Below are 17387 nucleotides of genomic sequence, written 5' to 3' on the forward strand. Positions count from 1 at the left end.
CGTATCTACCACTCCTCCCAGTTTAGTGTCATCTGCAAACTTGCTGAGAGTGCAGTCCACAGCATCCTCCAGATCATTAATGAAGATATTAAACAAAACCGGCCCCAGGACTGACTCTTGGGACACTCCGCTTGAAACCGGCTGCCAGCTAGACATGGAGCTGCTGATCACTACCCGTTAAGCCCGATGATCTAGCCAGCTTTCTATCCACCTTATAGTCCATTCACCCAGCCCATATTTCTTTAACTTGCTGGCAAGAATACTGTAGGAGAACATATCAAAAGCTTTGCTAAAGTCAAGGAATAACATCCACTGCTTTCCCCTCATCTGAGATCCTCCCCCCCCCTGCAGTTGTCCCAGAGCCTGAGGCCCAGTGTTCACACAGCAGTCTTATAGCTTCACAGCCTGGGCTTGTGAGCCCAAGTCAGCTGAGTCGGGCCAGCCGAAGGTGGTTAATTGCTATGTAGACATACCCATAATTACCTCCTAGGAAGTTTAGCAACCTCACTAGCCAGTTAGTCAGTGTGGGTGCCTTGTTTTCCTCTCTCTCTTTGCAATACCACAAGCAAGCCACAAAGTTCAGAGCTTCCGTAAGCTCTAGGATCAGTGAGTTCCAGGGTTTTAACTGAGGCCTGTCTCTGCTGTGTAGCCTTTTGAAGGAATGTGCAGAGCAGTGATATTAGTCCTAGTATACACTTAAGACCAATTTTACAGGCAATCTTCTTCTAGGATTTTAATTGTGATAAGATGCTAAGTGAGGTTAAAAACAAAAACTCCTTGACACGTTTTGCTCCAGAAGTGGCGCAGAGAATCAGAGCTTTAGAGCCTGGTCTAGATGAAATGCTCACCCCCAAACCTGTGCCTGAGCCGCACACCCAGTTCGACCCAAACCTTTCAGAAAGAAGATAAAATTTAACATAATGTGTTTGCCATTATTTTTCCTTTTTGTGCACCCTGTGCTTCCTGCTTCCAACCAGAACTGTAAGAACCAGGACTGAGAGCCTGCAATAGAGGTTTTCATGAGACCGAGTCTTAGTCTTTCAGACCAAAGAGGCTGGCATAATTTGTATACCTTTTGGGTTAGCATCCAGATTTTTAGGTGCTTAAGCAAACTGAATCTCAAAGCTTTTACCTTGACTCATCACTGTTTATAATTCCAGTTTATAACCTCTTGTCTGTAAAGCATTAGCACGTGCGTGCATCTGGGCATATTTGTATCTAAGAACTTCTTGTGTATGTTCACAGAAAGTCATCCAACAAGTAGAGGTTGCCTGGATTCGAGGGCTCGGTTTTGATGCTACGTGTTCACTTGTTGTTGTGGATAAGCAGTTTCAGCCCTTGGCAGTTAATTATGAAGGTAAGACCCCAGCACAGAAACCAAATTTGACATGGGTATTTTGCTACTGCCTGTAGTGGAGCCAGGATTTTACCCTAATGGCCTATGTAAGGGCCAAATCTTGTAGACATGGGCACTTGTCTTTATTGAATTTCATCTTGTTGCTTTCAGACCAATTATCTAATTTGTCAGGGTCATTTTGAATTCTAAACATGAATTCTTGTAAAATGACTACTTTAATGTTGCTGGGATTTTAATAATGTTAGGGAATGTAGGCATTTTTGTATATTTTTGTATGTCAATAAATAAAATACATACTTTGTCATGTGATTTGGGTTCTTGGGGTGAAAGGTTCTGTATTACAGCCTGATTTCCAGAGGTCCCAAGCACTCGTTGCTCCCATTGACTTCAATTTGGGTTGTAGTTGCTCAGTATGTTTGAAAATTGGCTTCAGTGGAGCCAAGAGTATCACCTGGTGTTATTTCAGAGAGCAGTACTCAAATTCTGTACTCTTAAGTGACGCTGCCAAGTGGCTTGGCACCTGGGGATTTATAATAATGAGGAAGAATTTAACCAAGACTGAAATATTTGTCTGCCTTTGTTTTTGGTAAGGGGAATGTAAAAGAAACATCATTATGTGGATGGACCATCGTGCAGCCAGTCAAGTGGACAGAATCAATGGAACTCAACACAGTGTTTTGAGCTACGTTGGGGGAGTGATGTCTGTTGAAATGCAGCCGCCTAAGTTGCTATGGATGAAAGAAGTGAGTATGTTTTAGACTGTGACAGATTTCTGGCTGATGGTTAAAGTTAACATTTTAAGAATGATATTTTTAAAACAAAAAACTACACAGCATTGGCTGAACACTGCTTCTGCTGAAGGCAGTGGGCATTTCACCATTGAGTGTGGTGGGAACTGAAAGAGGCAAACTTCAAGTGCTTTTGAAAATCCCACCCTAAGAGCTTCCTTTTTTTTCATGGACTGCTTCTAAGTTTCTGGTTGTGTGAGGTAATTCAATATTTTCAGGTTAGAACATGTCATATGTTTTGGCTGTCCACTTTGTAAAAGGAAGACAGGCATATGTAGTTGTCTTACTGATTAATAGGGATTGGAAATAGATGAGGCTTTAATTACCTGGGTACCCTACCTACTCCAAATGCCATGGTTGTACTTACTCTCTAGGGGTGTCCGTGATATTTCTGAGAGGGATCTGCAATCAGCATTGTCTCAAAATGAACTGCCAAAAGGAACTGCCTAGCCAGAAGGATGTCTTCTGAGCTACTGCGTCCAGGAGTGAAATGATTCAAGATGGCTTTAGTCACTAGTACAGAAACTGCTCAGTCAAAACCCTTAACACACTTGCAGGCCTCCAGAAAAGCACCTAACCCATTCAGTCCCATCTGTAGTAACTAGCCAATCTGTAGGAGGAAGACACTCTATTCATAATGCGGAATTCTAATGCTGTCTCTTATGCTTAAATTTTATGTGTTGTAGGTTGACATATGGCTTCTTAATGATAACTGTCAGATAAAAGGAAAAATGCTTGCCACTTGAATTTTTCATAACCTTCACCAATCTGACTTTTACATTTGGTCTCAATGATGCTTACTGTAGTCTTAATGAAGGCCAAATGGAAATTACTTTGTCAGCTTTGAACAGCTGATGTTTCTTCTCCTTACAAACATAGAAGCATCGTATAGTAACAAGGTGCAGACTGGGGAAGGTCAAGGGAGTTAACTGGCAGAAGCAGATACTGACAGATTAATGTTAATAGATGATAATTAATGTTTGTGGATGTTGTAGTGAAACATGAATATCCATCTATTAAAGACTTTCCATTTCTGAGCCATGAGTAGCATATTGCTGGTCATTTTATAGTTTGACATTTGCATTATTCTTTAGGAAAGTCTTAAAGAAGCAACCCAGCACACCAGCAAGTGAGGACTATTCTTCATATAGTAAAAGGGTGATGCAAATTAACACATACACACAGGAGTGCACGCACACACACAATGAGGGAGCATGGAAGAAATTGTAACTGAATCACAATTCCATCACAGGGCTGTTTGCAGTGGTACAGCTACATGCTGCTGCATGTTTGGGGCTAGAAGCAAAGCTCATTCTAGCCCTCAGTAACGGTGAAATTCACCCCTGTTCAGTGGGCTACTAGCAATCCTCTGCACCACTGAAGACCCACTGTAGTAGCCCTTATAAGAGTGGAGGCGTGTTGCACTGGAGTGAATTATACCCTAACTTTGCAAAATCGGTTTCCACTAGACTAGAATAATAACAATTTGGTGCTATTGATTGAAAAATCTTCAAGTGCTTTACAAATATTAATTGAGCCTCACAATATTCTTCAGAGTGAGGCAAGTATTAACATTTTATAGATGAGTAAACTGTGGCACAGAGAAAATAAAATGCAGTTAAGGTCAGAAAACTACCTATACAATAGTACTTAATAACTTTCTGTCTGCTGTTTCAAAGTCATATCCACTTCTCTGATTAAAGAGAAGGATTTCTTTTTGACCTCCTGTTAGCACTGCAGAACTGACACAGGTATGGCACTGTTAGATTCTAATAGAGCTTATGTATCAGGAATAGAATTAAGTTCTGATTGCAGGGTTTTTTGTTTTGTTTTTTATTTTATACTGGGAATGATGCACAAGCCAAAAAGATCAAAGCTTGGCTTTCAGATCCTAGGGTCAAGTATCAGAGGGGTAGCCGTGTTAGTCTGGATCTGTAAAAAGCAACCAAGAGTCCTGTGGCACCTTATAGACTAACAGACGTATTGGAGCATAAGCTTTCATGGGTGAATCTGATGAAGTGGGTATTCACCCACGAAAGCTTATACGCCAATACTTCTGTTAGTCTATAAGGTGCCACAGGACTCTTGGTCGCTTTTTACAGATCCTAGGGTGAGTGCAAGACTAGCAGTTAGGAAGAAAACAAATGCTTTTTCCTAACTCAGAAAATATCATATGAAGGCCAGCCTGCCTTGGAATCCACAGCGTGCCATTTTTTAGCAACACTTTTCAGACTACAACTGTGCTGTAAGTAATTCACACAGGACACACAGTAAGTCAGTAGCCTCGCTGGGAACTTTATGAGCACGAAATTAGCGTCTGTTTTTAAAAATATGGCCCTGAGCCTTGCTAAGAAGAGGATCAGAAAGGATTGTTCTGGGTATGGCATTGCAGGAGTGAGATGTATTGGCAGAACTGTTTGAGGGAGTTTACAGTGTCTGCCCCCTGTGTATGCATTGCTGTGATCAGTGCCTTTTAGTCTCCAACTTTCATGAGTACTAAATGGCACCAAATACATGACTAACAAGATTTCTTTACAGTCTCTTGCAGCTGTAAGTAGTTTATTTTTCTTTTTTAAAATCCCTATTGCTGCTTATTTTTCTTCCATGAAGTGTGAAATAATCTTTCCTTACAAAAGCAGCAGAGAATCCTGTGGCACCTTATAGACTAACAGACGTTTTGGAGCGTGAGCTTTCGTGGGTGAATACCCACTTCACCCACGAAAGCTCACGCTCCAAAACGTCTGTTAGTCTATAAGGTGCCACAGGATTCTCTGCTGCTTTTACAGATCCAGACTAACACGGCTACCCCTCTGATACTTTCCTTACAAGTTACCGCTTGCTCCAGTGAATGGTTCTGCCTCAAGAGCAGCTTCAGGCATAGGCCTGTTAAGTAGCTGTGTTGATTGCCTTAAAATCATCTTGACTGTCTGTTCCTCTATTGTGTAGCCATTTCTCAGCACTTTAAGATTCCTTCCAATCCTAGCAGGGACCCATGATCTGTCTCTGTTGGACTCTGGATACCCCTCCCCTCCTTTCAGAGCCATTCTGGAGCACATAGTAAATCAGGGGTGGCCAACCTGAACTTGAGAAAGAGCCAGAATTTACCAATGTACTTTGCTGAAGAGTCAGCAGCCCCACTGCTCAGCGCCTCCCCCTCCCTCCCTGCACCTCCAGATCAGCTGTTTCCTTGCGTGCAGGAGGCTTGGAGGAGGGGGGAAGGGGAAGGAGCGAGGGCATAGCAGGCTCAGGGAAGGGGGCAGGAAGGGGTGGAGAGGGGGCAGCGCCTGTGGCAGAGCTAGGGGTTGAGCAGTGAGCTCCCCCGGTACATTGGAAAGTTGGCGTCTGTAGCTCCAGACCCAGAGTCGGTGCCTGTACAAGGAGCCACATATTAACTTGTGAAGAGCCGCATGTGGCTCTGGAGCCACAGGTTGGCCACCCTGTACTAGGTGTTTAGCTGCGTGTGGTACACCCTGACGCTTGGTATACGTACCCCGAGGGGAGCCGCCATGCAGTTAAAAAAGACAGGCCGTACCTTAGGCAGCCCCACAATAGGCTAGGGCTAGAGAGTGCCAGGCGAGCAGCAGAGCTCGCTGAAAGAGCAGAGGAGTTTAACAGTTGCTGGCAGAGGAAGCTGCAAGGAGAAGCAGCACAACCTGCTGGACTCTCAGACGAGAAGGCCAGAGGGAGGAGCAGTGAGAATCTCAGAGAAGCAGCTGGCATCTGAGCCTTCAGGAAGAGTGGTGGAGGAAGAGCTGGGCACAAGCCCCACAGGTGTTTTTCCTTTGGCCCTTTGCCGAGCCACACCCAGCCAGTACCAATTAACACCGCTTAATTGGAGCTGGGCTAACAAGGGCCTGGCCAGAACCTTTTTGGCCAGCACCCTGTTACAAGCAGGAAGAAAGGAGCCACTCGTCATAGCCCTGCAATAGAGGAGTCCTCCAAGATTCCTGAGGAAGAGGAGCAGTCACAGCCAAAAGGTAGAGAAATCCCAGCTCCTCACCCTGAGAGATGGAGCACCATTACAAAGGGCAACAAGGAGGAGCAGCCACCTACAAGTGAAATGGGACCAGGCAGGACAGCAGCAATGTTGCGGGGGGGATGAGACATCATAGAAAGGATCAGTAACAGAGAGGAAGTTGTTGTTAGAGAGAATGAATAAAGTCATAGTCATAGAGTTTTACCAGATCATCTAGCCTGACCTTCTGTATATCACAGGCCACCAGCATCACCCAGTCCTCTGCACACTAAACCCAACAGCCAGAAGCAGTCCAAAGTATTACATTCCTCAGGAGACAAAATGACCGTGTGCCACCAGTGGAGAACAGGAGGGACCAAGGTGCACCAGGGCCTGAGGGCCGTGCAGTGGCAGGGAATTGATTAAGTGAGATGCACCCAGATGATCTTGGCAAGAAACCCGTGCCCCATGCTATAGAGGAAGGCAAAACAAACTCCAAGGTCACTGCCAATCTGACCTAGAGGAATATTCCTTCCCAACCCTGCATATGGCAATCAGACCCTGACCATGTGAGCGAGAGCCAGCCAGTCAGCCAAGCGCTGTGATAAAAAATGTTCAGAACACCAGCCCATCCCATTAAGTGTCCCATCTCCAGCTGCAGTTATCTCAGATGCTTCCGAAATAATGGAATTAAGTTATTGTTAGAGAGAAAGAAAATAGGAGTGGGTAGAGGGAAATAAAAAAATAAAGACAAGAGTAGCATGAAAGCACAATACTTTACTTAGCTTCTTCTAAGTCTTTCCTGCAATCCAGCCTATGTTCTTGGGCTAGTTCTGTAAAATGGGATTTAGAGGGATTTTTTTTTTTTACTTTAAAATGATAAAATACATCAACTGTTCTTTTGGTTCAAGCACCAAAAACATCTCTACTTCAGGCCACTGCTGTTCCTTCTCTGGGATTATTTTCCACTTTGGGTTTCTTTGTGACAGTGCTAATGTCTGCTGTTTATGGCTTGTGGTTAGCAGCTCATTCTTTGTCCTCCCTTACTGCCTTCTCTCAGCAAGCATATGTCTTCAGAATATTTGCTGGATAAACAAGGTGCTGTACATCAGTCCAGATGATGCTGTCTCTGTGTAACATCATCTGGGGCACAACCCAGTCACTAACAATGAAAGAACGGAATATAATTAGCACATGATTTTGTCAGACACCTATTGAAAAATTAGATGCTAAAATCCTGTGGATGATCTTCACTGGAGTGCGGTAACACAGGACTTTCTCTTAATGTGGTGGCAAGATGAACAAGTCTCCAAAGTTCTTTACAGCTGCAGGGCTCCTTCCGCTGATGTATTCGCAGATGGACATCTCTGTAAGGTGGAACTCTGTTCATTATTCACTAAGGGCTGGGAAGTTCCGTCCAATAATAAGGGCCATGTGAAGCTATGCAGCCCTGGGGATTTTGTAGAATGAATGCCTCTTTGAATGCCAGGACATTGAAATGCTGCTCACACATTGCTACATCCCTTTATGAGATGCTGATAATTTTCCCCTAAGTGGTGGCCGCTGGGCAGTGCATAAGGAGGCAGAGAGAGGTCTGCCTCGTTCTCCTTGTCCATCTCTGTCCCTTTGTGGTGCATGTTGTGCACCTCCAGAAGGATGGGGAAGGAGCAGTCTGTGTGTTCCCCAGAGCAGATGGTCTGCAAATCTGCCTGGCATTTACTTGAGTGCTGCATTAGAGGGACACCTTATATCCAGGAACAGGTCAGGTATAATCTGAGCCTAATACAAGGACCAAATCTTATTCCCATTGGGTCAATGGCAAAGCTCACATCCTCTTGAGTGGGACAAGGATTTGCCACTCTTTGCACCAAATCTCAGACATTTTTCTTCCAATATTAGCATAGCATTGCACAGAACACATGCTGGTGATCCATAAGGTTAGTCATTGGTGAAATGTTTCTATTGGCTGCACTTTCAGCATAAGGAAACATTTTCTTTACGACTTCTAATTTCTGTATCTTATGCCACACTGCAGGTTGTATTTTGGTTTGTGTTTTCTGTTACTGATGCCAGCGCATTCCCATGTCACCCCTAATTTTTTTTGTCCTGGAATACTGTCAGGCTTGGACAACTCTCCAAAATCAAAAAGTAAAAAGTACTCTGTTATGTGGTTTAAGTGAGATTAAGGGAAATGATCTATTCTGGCTGTCCTAGGTATAAATAGTTGTCTTTGAGAAATACTGCAGTGGCATATATTCTGTTTTTTCTATTAATGTTATCCATGCCCTCCCCAGCCCTGCTATTTATGAGCATTAACGGTGTTGCCAACTCTCTCAATAGTTATTGCTTTTCATAAAGTGCCAAATCCTGAATCTGTGATTCGTGAGAATCTCTCATCTTTCATTTTTTAAAATAAAGTAAGTCTCTAGCCCTCATGGTTGTGGAGTACAATCTTGAAATCATTACACCTAAACACTCCAGCTCCTGAAGAGGAATGAAAAGAAGCCAACAGTTTTTAAACCTCATTTTTATAACCATTATCATGACTGTGTGAGCCTGACTCATGATTTTTGAATGCTTGGGAATGGGAATGCTGAACATATCAAAGGAAAGCAAACCCTGCTGTGGTTGAGATGCAGACTGTCCCATTCATATCCAATACAGCAAGGATATTTAATAGGTGTGGTGAATCAGTGAAATGATTTTGTATTCATTCTTTAACTCCAAAAAGAAAGGTTAATACATAAAAAGTTGGCTCTCAAGAGCACTAAGACAAGAAATGCCTTGGAAGGCTGTTTTGTTAGATCACGGGTTCAGATCAACATTTCTTTTATTACATTTGTTAATATCTGTGCCCTAAATACTGATTCCTGTAGCAAAACACTAACTCACTGGTCCTAGCATGTACATCTTCCATGCCTGCACAAGTCTGTGATGTTTGGTAGTGTACTGGAATGCTATACCACCATCCTCTGGGCAACATACCAATCTTGGCTTTAACGGGAACATTTTCTGAGGCTGCAAAAGCACTGGTACTTAGCAATGTAAGAGGTGATGTCTTTATAATAGTATGTATTTCCCAAACAGCTGTCTGTTGAGGATTAGAGCTCTAAAGCCAGTACAGTGTTGCGCCCCCTATACTATTTTTCCATTTTATCAGACCTCTTATGCCATTTAGAATTCTATCAGACCTCCTTTGGCACAAGAATGAATCAATAGAGCATAAACTCAGTGGCAAAGTACATCTTGTGTATTATGGCAACATAAACAGAAGCTCTAAGAAGATGTAGAGAAAGGTACTGTATATCCTCTGCTCAAAACTATGAAGTATTGGAAGAACTACAGAAGATTTTCTGAATGGATTGTCATTCAAGATGGACGATTGACTTTTCCTTAGTTCCATGTGGAGATGCTAATTCAGCTCTGATATAACACATGACCCTTTGCATTACAAAACTTTTGCTCTACCACTGGGCCAAAAATATTAGCAACTTTGCCAGTACCAGAAAGAATAATTAGTTGAACACAATTATCAGCAAAGTTATTTTGTTCAGAAGATAAATTAGGAGATTGGTTTACATGAGATACTGTTTGAGTAGAGTTGAATTAAAAGCTTGATGTTAAATCAAGTTGTGGGCCACCATCTTCTTACTGCATATGAACTGCAGATTCCTTGTGTATATCATAAAAGAATCCAAATTATTCACCTTTTCCTTTCTATTATGTTAATTAAGACCATCTGCTACCTTGGGAAACCATATGAGCAGATCCTGTCTGCAGACTTCAGAGGAATCTGTGGCAAACATCTTTATTGTAGCTTGGCCTGCACCTTCCTTATTGTAGAATTAAAAAAAAAACAATGTCCCTGGACAGGAAGAGTTCAAAGCAAGTAATTTTGAGTGATATTGCTAGCTTTCAAGTGGTTATATCTTCCAAAGGAAGAGACGGAAGTTCTATCACTTGAGTAATTTAAAACTGAAGAAGAAAAAGCACCACTCAAGGATATAACTTAAAAAATTTATTCTGCATTGGTTGGCAGTGGGAGGAGGGAGGGGATAAGATGACCTAATGGAACTTTTCTACATCCAGTCTCTGATTCAGAAGAGAAGTGGAAGATGACCTCATTCACCCAGAGGACTGAGATGACTTCATAGTTTGGGAAGTAGATGATGATCCTTACTTCTTGCTGGTTTCCTGTTACTTTCAGGGTTGCTGTTTCTAGGGCTATGTTGTATTTTCCCCTCCAAATCATAATTGGTTCCAGGGCTGCCCAGAGGATTCAGGGGGGCCTGGGGTCTTTGACGGTGGGGGACCCCCGCTGCCGAATTGCCGCTGAAGACCTGGCACTTCAGCGGTGGGTCCCGGGGCGGAAGGACCCCCTGCTGCTGGTCTTCGGGGCACTTCGGCGCTGGGTCCCGAAGAGGAAGGACTCCCCGCTGCCGAATTGCTGCCAAAGACCCAAAGAGGAAGAAGTTCCGGGGGCTGGGGCCTCGCGAGAGTTTTCCGGGGCCCCTGGAGCGAGTGAAGGATCCCGCTCCAGGGGCCCCAAAAAACTCTTGTTGGGGCCCTTGTGGGGCCCAGGGCCTGGGGCAGACTGCCCCTCTTGTCCTCCCCACCCCCAGGTGGCCCTGATTGGTTCATCTCCTTTTTACTCGCTCTTCTTTTGCTTTCTTTTATTTTGTGGGATTTGTTTTCCTCTCAAACTTCCATTCTTATATGCAGAATCCTCATGGCCCATGGTCTCCCTCTTAATGTATTCCACACTTTCACTTGGAACAAAGAAAAAGGGGAAAACAAGAAAAAGGGTTAACAAAAGGTTGAATCATTGAGGCTCTGGGTGAGTCTGGTGATGCAGTATAGGACTTCTCACTTCTAGATCACAGGTTCAAATGCAGTCTATTTTAGTAGTAACTGAATGAGTTCACCATCTGATGGTTGGTAGTCTGTGTGGAATTATTTGTGAGGGGGTCTTGACCAAGTTCCCAGCAAGCAGGTGTCCATGTCACAAAATTGACACCACATAAGGGATGAAACGGAACCTTTATTTGAGTCTCAGCTGCCTGGCCAAGGAATGAATGGGCAATTAGACTGAACTAATCCAAACCCATAGAATGGCCTTGGTAGAACATGGTGAAAGCAAATTCGTAGGGGATTGTGGGGCACTTCACTTGTTTCTTGCCTGTGGAGCACCTGTGCTGTTGTAAACAAGAATTCAGTCTCTAGGGTTGTCATGTGATTTTTAAAATTTGGTTTCCATAAATAATTGCACACTTGACTTTGAAATGTGCTTGCTGTGAGCATTAGGGATGAGATAGAAATGGGAAGAAAGACTAATTTTCTTCTCAGAAATATACAGGAATGCTTTTTTAGATGATGGATAAACAAGGCAAAAAAACTTCTGATTAGGTCAGTGAGATAACTCTAAATGTAAACCTCATTGGAAGTACTATAAATATTCCTGGTTTATATTCCCAATTCACATTAAAGGTTAAAATGAGCCTCTTCTTCTGCTTGCAGACAGTCTGAAAACAGACTCTTTCCTCACATTTACTTATTATTCAAAAATATTTGACAAATGTTCTTGCGTTATTTAACTCTGCAGTGGTCACAAACAGTACTCTGTGAGGTTTCACTATTCAAGCTGTATCGGTTAGTTGTGCTTGATCAGCTAAATTGCATGGTATTGTTTCTGTTCCCTGATCGGATGAGTGCACAAGTACTTCTGGGATGGATATGCATGCATGCGAATTTAAAATTTGGTTTCTGTGAATACTTATACATTCAACTTTGAATTTCACTTGCTGCAAATATTTGTGAGAAAAACTCAATAAATGTTTTTGGAAGTGAACAAAACAAAAAAGGTGAACATGAACAAAACAAATTAATGTAAATTTGTTTGCAATACAGAATTTTTGTATTGTGCATTCTTTTCAGAAGTAGCAGAAGAAAATTCCATATTTATTAATTTCTGTCTGGAATATTTTGCTGTGGATTGTGCCAGAAACCGAAGGAAGGTTGGCATGTTTTTCTTTAGATTAATGACATTTCATTTAAATTATTTCTAAAAAATATTCTCCCTATTAAATCAGTGGTGCTGTAGCATATTCTGGTTCAGGGTGGGGTGGATTGGAAGTAAGTGTTTCTTTTGTAATTGTGTCCAAATGAAATGCATCTATTCTGAGGTGTTTCTTTCACACCTCATTTATTGTATGGGGAATACAGGCAAAGAAGATCTTCCCTTTGGCAAGAATCGCCTCACAGAGCAAACTGCCAGGGTATAATTCCTTTGCAATTAATAACCAAAGACTGATGGTTCTTGAATCATTCTTTTACTTTTTCTGGCAGATTGCCCAAGGATCTCACTAGATGTTACTGTTCTGTTCTTCCTTTTTAGACTTATTCTTTCTGTCCACCCTTTGCTTGCAATAACCAGCCAAATGGAGAAGGGAATGGACAGCAACAAACCATTAAAACCATGCTTGTTGATCATGGAGGGAAGGCAAATGACTGGTATGCTGGTGGTTGCAGGGCAATGGCTCTTTGATCCATGTTCTCTGAGTCGCTGTGTTTACAGATGGCTTTTTTTGTTCTGTCTGGTTTAGGTGGCTGAACAGCTTTCTGGCTTTGCCGGAAAGTAAGCCAACTTCACGTACAGTAAGGGCGTGCTCAAGTCACGAAGTTCTGATTTAAAACCTCGATTTCACGCATTCCAAATTTAGATGTTTGAACGTCGGTCTTTGATACAGCCCACTTTTAGAGATGATGGGCAGCCAAGGAATTTAGATCGATACGCTGGTTTGAACCTGGGATTTTTGCTTCTGGCCCACCTCTAGTCAATCCCACGGTCATTGGGATTCTAATGATGCAGGTGGGTGGTAATGGGATATGAGATACAAAGCCTTTCCCCACTAGATCACTGTTTCAAACGCTAACTATATTGGTAATGGCTCAGAGTCCGTGCCATCTAGTACGTGTTTGGTAGCCTATTTTATTGAGTTTAGGCTTAAGTAATAGTAAAAAAAAATATACCCCTGTGCAAGAGTTCTAGGTGCTCACTTAATCCTTAAGCATAACATATTCATCAGCATTAAAAAGCAAACATTCACCAGGGACAAATTAACTCAATTGAGACCTAGCCATGCACCCTGACAAGCAAACCCTCCAAGTCCAGGCCGAAGCACGCCGGCAAGGCAATGTGAGAAAGCTTTGTTCTGTGGATAAAGAGTGGACTGTAGTCTTTACTGCTACAGATAACAGTCCATCATTTTCCATTTGAAAAAGTAATTTTTAAAGAAAGAGACATGGGACTCGTGTTTCAAAGATGGAAGCTGGTATGTAGATACAGTGGCAGTGCAGTATTGCTGTACCAAAGAGCTAGGGTTTATCTGTTTTCCCAATCTCTCTCTCTCTCTCTCTCTCTCTCTTTACTTCCCATAGGGTGGTAAGAATGCTGAAGAGGCAGCAAGGTAAGCACCCAAGGGAGGAGATAGCTTCATATTGTTCAAATGTGTCACCCCAAGCTGTTTCAGAAATGGTGTTTATAGGGTCCTCTGTGACAGTCTCAGAAAGAGGATTAACTATGGTTTATGGTTTGGGCATGAAGAAAGGAAAAATGAGTGGAGGAGAGTTTAGAGGAGCCCCAGGAAAACACAGGGACTGAATTTATTTTCTTTAAACGTGAGTTTGGAGGATGAGTCGCAGGATATGAATATGGGATTGAGAATGTACTTGGGACTTTTCCATAATGCTTTTAATGTGGTTGTGGATTCCTTGTCTGGGAGTGAAAATCAAGTAGTGAACTTCAACAAGTGTAGAGAATATGGAGATGTTTATACTCATTTGAAAAATGCATCAGGGCATGATATGATTTTTGTCTGTGCTAGCTAGTAATGACATAGCATCAACATGACAAAGAATGAATCATTTGGACACCCATGAAACACCATACCATAGGGTTGCTAACTTGTAACTTTTGGGGGATTTATGAAATAATGAAATCAGGATTCAGTGACTCTCTTTGCTGAATAGCTGAGTTTGTTTGAGTTACATGATTAATCCTAGCCTGGTGTCTATTTTCATAAACACAAGATTACCAGACAGAAATCCTACTTTTACCAGTAGCTCAAGGTTTATATTGTCAAAAAAGCCAGGCTGACTAGCCCTTTGAATTAAAATATAAAGGGCCAAATTCTAGCCATGGAGGCAAATGCACAGTTAATGACTAGCAGCCATACATGTCTGGGAGGAAAGTGATCTGAAATAGGCATCCATCACTAGTGCTTTTTATGATAGAAGGCTGTGATTGAAGCTTTTGTTTTCAGGCCTCAATAGGAGTACAGTACTTCCTGAGACCTCTAGAGGGTTGAAACCTCAGAGAACATGGAGCTGGATTCTTTGGATGATCCGAAACCAAAATGATGCTCTTGTTTTCATTGTTTACCTGGCTACATCTTAATTTCTGAAATGACATTTTCCTATATTATTGGCCTTGCAGACTCAACCCCAATAACTTTTTGAGACTTTAAATTTGCAATTACATAACAAATGGAGTCAAAAGATTATAGTACTGTGCTGTGCTGAACACAGAGTTAGTTAAACTGTGAGTACCTTTTATATTTATTTGGAGTATAAGCTCTCTGGAATAGGGACTATCTTTTACTATATTTGTACATGCCTAGCACAATTGGGTCCTGATCCTGGTTGGGGAAGCTTACTGTAGTATGAATAAGAAAATGGTAATTATATTTATTTCTATTGGTACTTATGCTTTACTACATTTTTGAAGGTGCATGGCACTCCTAAAAGTTAAGCATAGTGAAGGTAAGTGTTTGGTTTTTTTTTTAAACATCTCCACGCAGCTCTGCCAAAGCACCTCTGTCCAACCTACAGCACCTTAAGCCTCCAAGTCTACCTGCATATGACTATTTCTTCATCATTGTCACTTTCTCCAGCTCCAGCTCACTTTCCCTCGCTCTCTCTAAGGGAAAAAAAATTCTATTACTAGCAAGAACGTGCACTGTACTTACTGTGCAGCAGTTTAAGAACAAAACTACTAGCACAGAAATTTGCCCCTAATGCACTAGGCATCTCAAAGACAAATTTGAGACATTATGTTCTTATACTCAGGAATTACAGCCACTGTCAATCATGGAGTGAAGAAAAGAGTAAACACAATGATTTTAGTGTGAGTCTCTTAATAATTAATATTAATGTTTCACATATAGTGCCAGTTTTGGGAGTCATGTAATTACATGAGAATCTCAGCTGTTATTACCTAAAAAAAAAAGTAATTTTCAAGACCTCCTGTTTTTAGGAAAAAAAGGCTCAAAAAGAAAGATGCGAACAAAAAAGCCCACAATTTATTTTTTTTTAAAAATCTTGTGGGATTTTTTGTTGTTTAAAGCCAACTCACAATTTTTGAAGGCCTGACTCATAATTTTTGAACGCTTGGGTTTGGCAGCAGTAAGTTATGGTAATAGTTTCGTTACTGTGTTACTTACAATTTGATAGATTGATAAGTGGCCGCTTGTCAGGGCCATTATATATTGTAGGCCAGTGATTCTTGCACTTTTTTCATAGTATATACCACATCTTAATAGAGACCAACTCCTGGGAAAACTCCCTTCCAATTCACAGTTGTCCAGACCACATCCTCATCCATTCTTTATCATTTGACATCTTGATGGCAAGTACAATGATTGCTTACATGGAAAAGTAATATTGAGAAAATATTTTGTTAATTTTAGCCGTCGTCATCTTAAATTTAGAAGCTGGTAACAAAGAGAACAGCCATCTGTCTGCAGATAGACCAGCAAGTGATCGACTACAGTTTGGGGTTCTCTGTAGACTATCAAGCCTGGCGGGGAGGTCTTTAGTAATTTGGCAATGCCACATTACAGTCCTGGGCTTGCAGGGACCACACTCCTGCTAAGAGTATTTGCTAGAATTTGCCTTGATTATTGCACTCGATTTATTTTATTTTTCTTCTTGCATTTTGAACTTAAAAGGAGACTGATATAGTGGCGCTCCAAAGGGGAAATTGCTGTTAATTTTAGCAGGTGAAGGCTCCACACTGCCATTTTTAAACTCTGTAAACCCAAATTTGGAAAAACTGGGTTCTCATTAGCACCATCTGGCAAGTGAAAAACCCAGCACTGTAGCCAGTAAATCATTTTAAAGTCAGTGGAGTAGTCACAGGTTGAAGAGAGGCAGGATCAGAGTTTTACGTTAGGAAAACAATGGAGTTTTTTTTAGGTAACTGACAGGTGACTTAGAATTTGTTTTTAAAAATGAAGGCAGACCATGATTGCAACTTACGTCTATTTCTTTTTAAATTTTGTCAGAACTTGAGAGAGTCTTGCTGGGAAAAGGCAGGCTACTTCTTTGATCTTCCAGATTTCTTATCATGGAAAGCAACAGGTGTCACTACAAGGTATGTTAATTATAACTGCATGATTTGTTTTTCTTCATCTATTTTTCCTGTGCATGTTTCTGCCTTAAATCATTTTGACTGGACATGCTGTATGTACATCTGTATGTGATTTAGCCTATTCAAAAACATCTTGAACCTATCTCCGACTTCCAGTGTACATTCCTGAACACAGTCGTTCCTGTGAGCGCTGTAATCCTCAGATACAGTATGTTGCTACAACCATCAGTTAATTGACCTTGTGCTCCATTTTTGGAACATAAGCAAGATTGCTTTACCTATTTCAAGTTATAGTTCATTGAATTTTTTTTTCACTGACAAATGAAATTGCTGCAATTTTTGACCAAAAAACCCCCAAACAAAACATTTTTTTTCAGCCTGTGTGAGATCTAATAAATCTTGTTAAAAATGAACAATGGGTATAACATCACTCCCAAAACAATCCCAGAAAAGCACAGACTTTAACCTCAAATATCAGTGTGTGTTATGTATATTGTAGGGAGCGATTAATAGTGTGGCCTTGAGAAAATTACTTAAAATTCTGATTAAAGAGAGTATTACACCACAGATGCACAAGTACTTTTGAACGTTTAGTAAGATACAATACTAGCTATTTAAAAAATACATAAGGTGTGATTCTACTTTCAGGTTGGTATAAGTCAGTGGAGTTGTAAGTATGTAAAACTAGTGTAAGTGGAGAATCAGACCCGGCACAGTTTAAGGGTATGTCTACATTGCAAAAAAAGATTCACGACACTGTGTCTCGGAGCCTGGGTCAGCTGTCTCGGGCTTGTGCTATAGGGCTAAAAATCCCACTGTAGATGTTCTGACTCAGGCTGTACTCTGGGCTCTGAAATC

At 41.5% G+C, this 17387-nt stretch overlaps 1 protein-coding gene across 2 annotated transcripts in view; it reads left to right on the top strand.

The window, feature by feature from the left end:
- FGGY (FGGY carbohydrate kinase domain containing) overlaps window positions 1-17387 on the top strand; it is a 208175-nt gene that overhangs the window by 21275 nt on the left and 169513 nt on the right. For both annotated transcript variants that reach the window (XM_075067644.1, XM_075067645.1), the window contains exons 3-5: window positions 1246-1357; window positions 1949-2100; window positions 16444-16532. In XM_075067644.1, coding sequence (XP_074923745.1) covers window positions 1246-1357; window positions 1949-2100; window positions 16444-16532 — 353 coding nt within the window. The remainder of the gene's footprint in view (window positions 1-1245; window positions 1358-1948; window positions 2101-16443; window positions 16533-17387) is intronic.

The sequence above is a fragment of the Chelonoidis abingdonii genome, chromosome 7, assembly GCF_003597395.2.
Source record: "Chelonoidis abingdonii isolate Lonesome George chromosome 7, CheloAbing_2.0, whole genome shotgun sequence".
NCBI lineage: Eukaryota > Metazoa > Chordata > Testudines > Testudinidae > Chelonoidis > Chelonoidis abingdonii.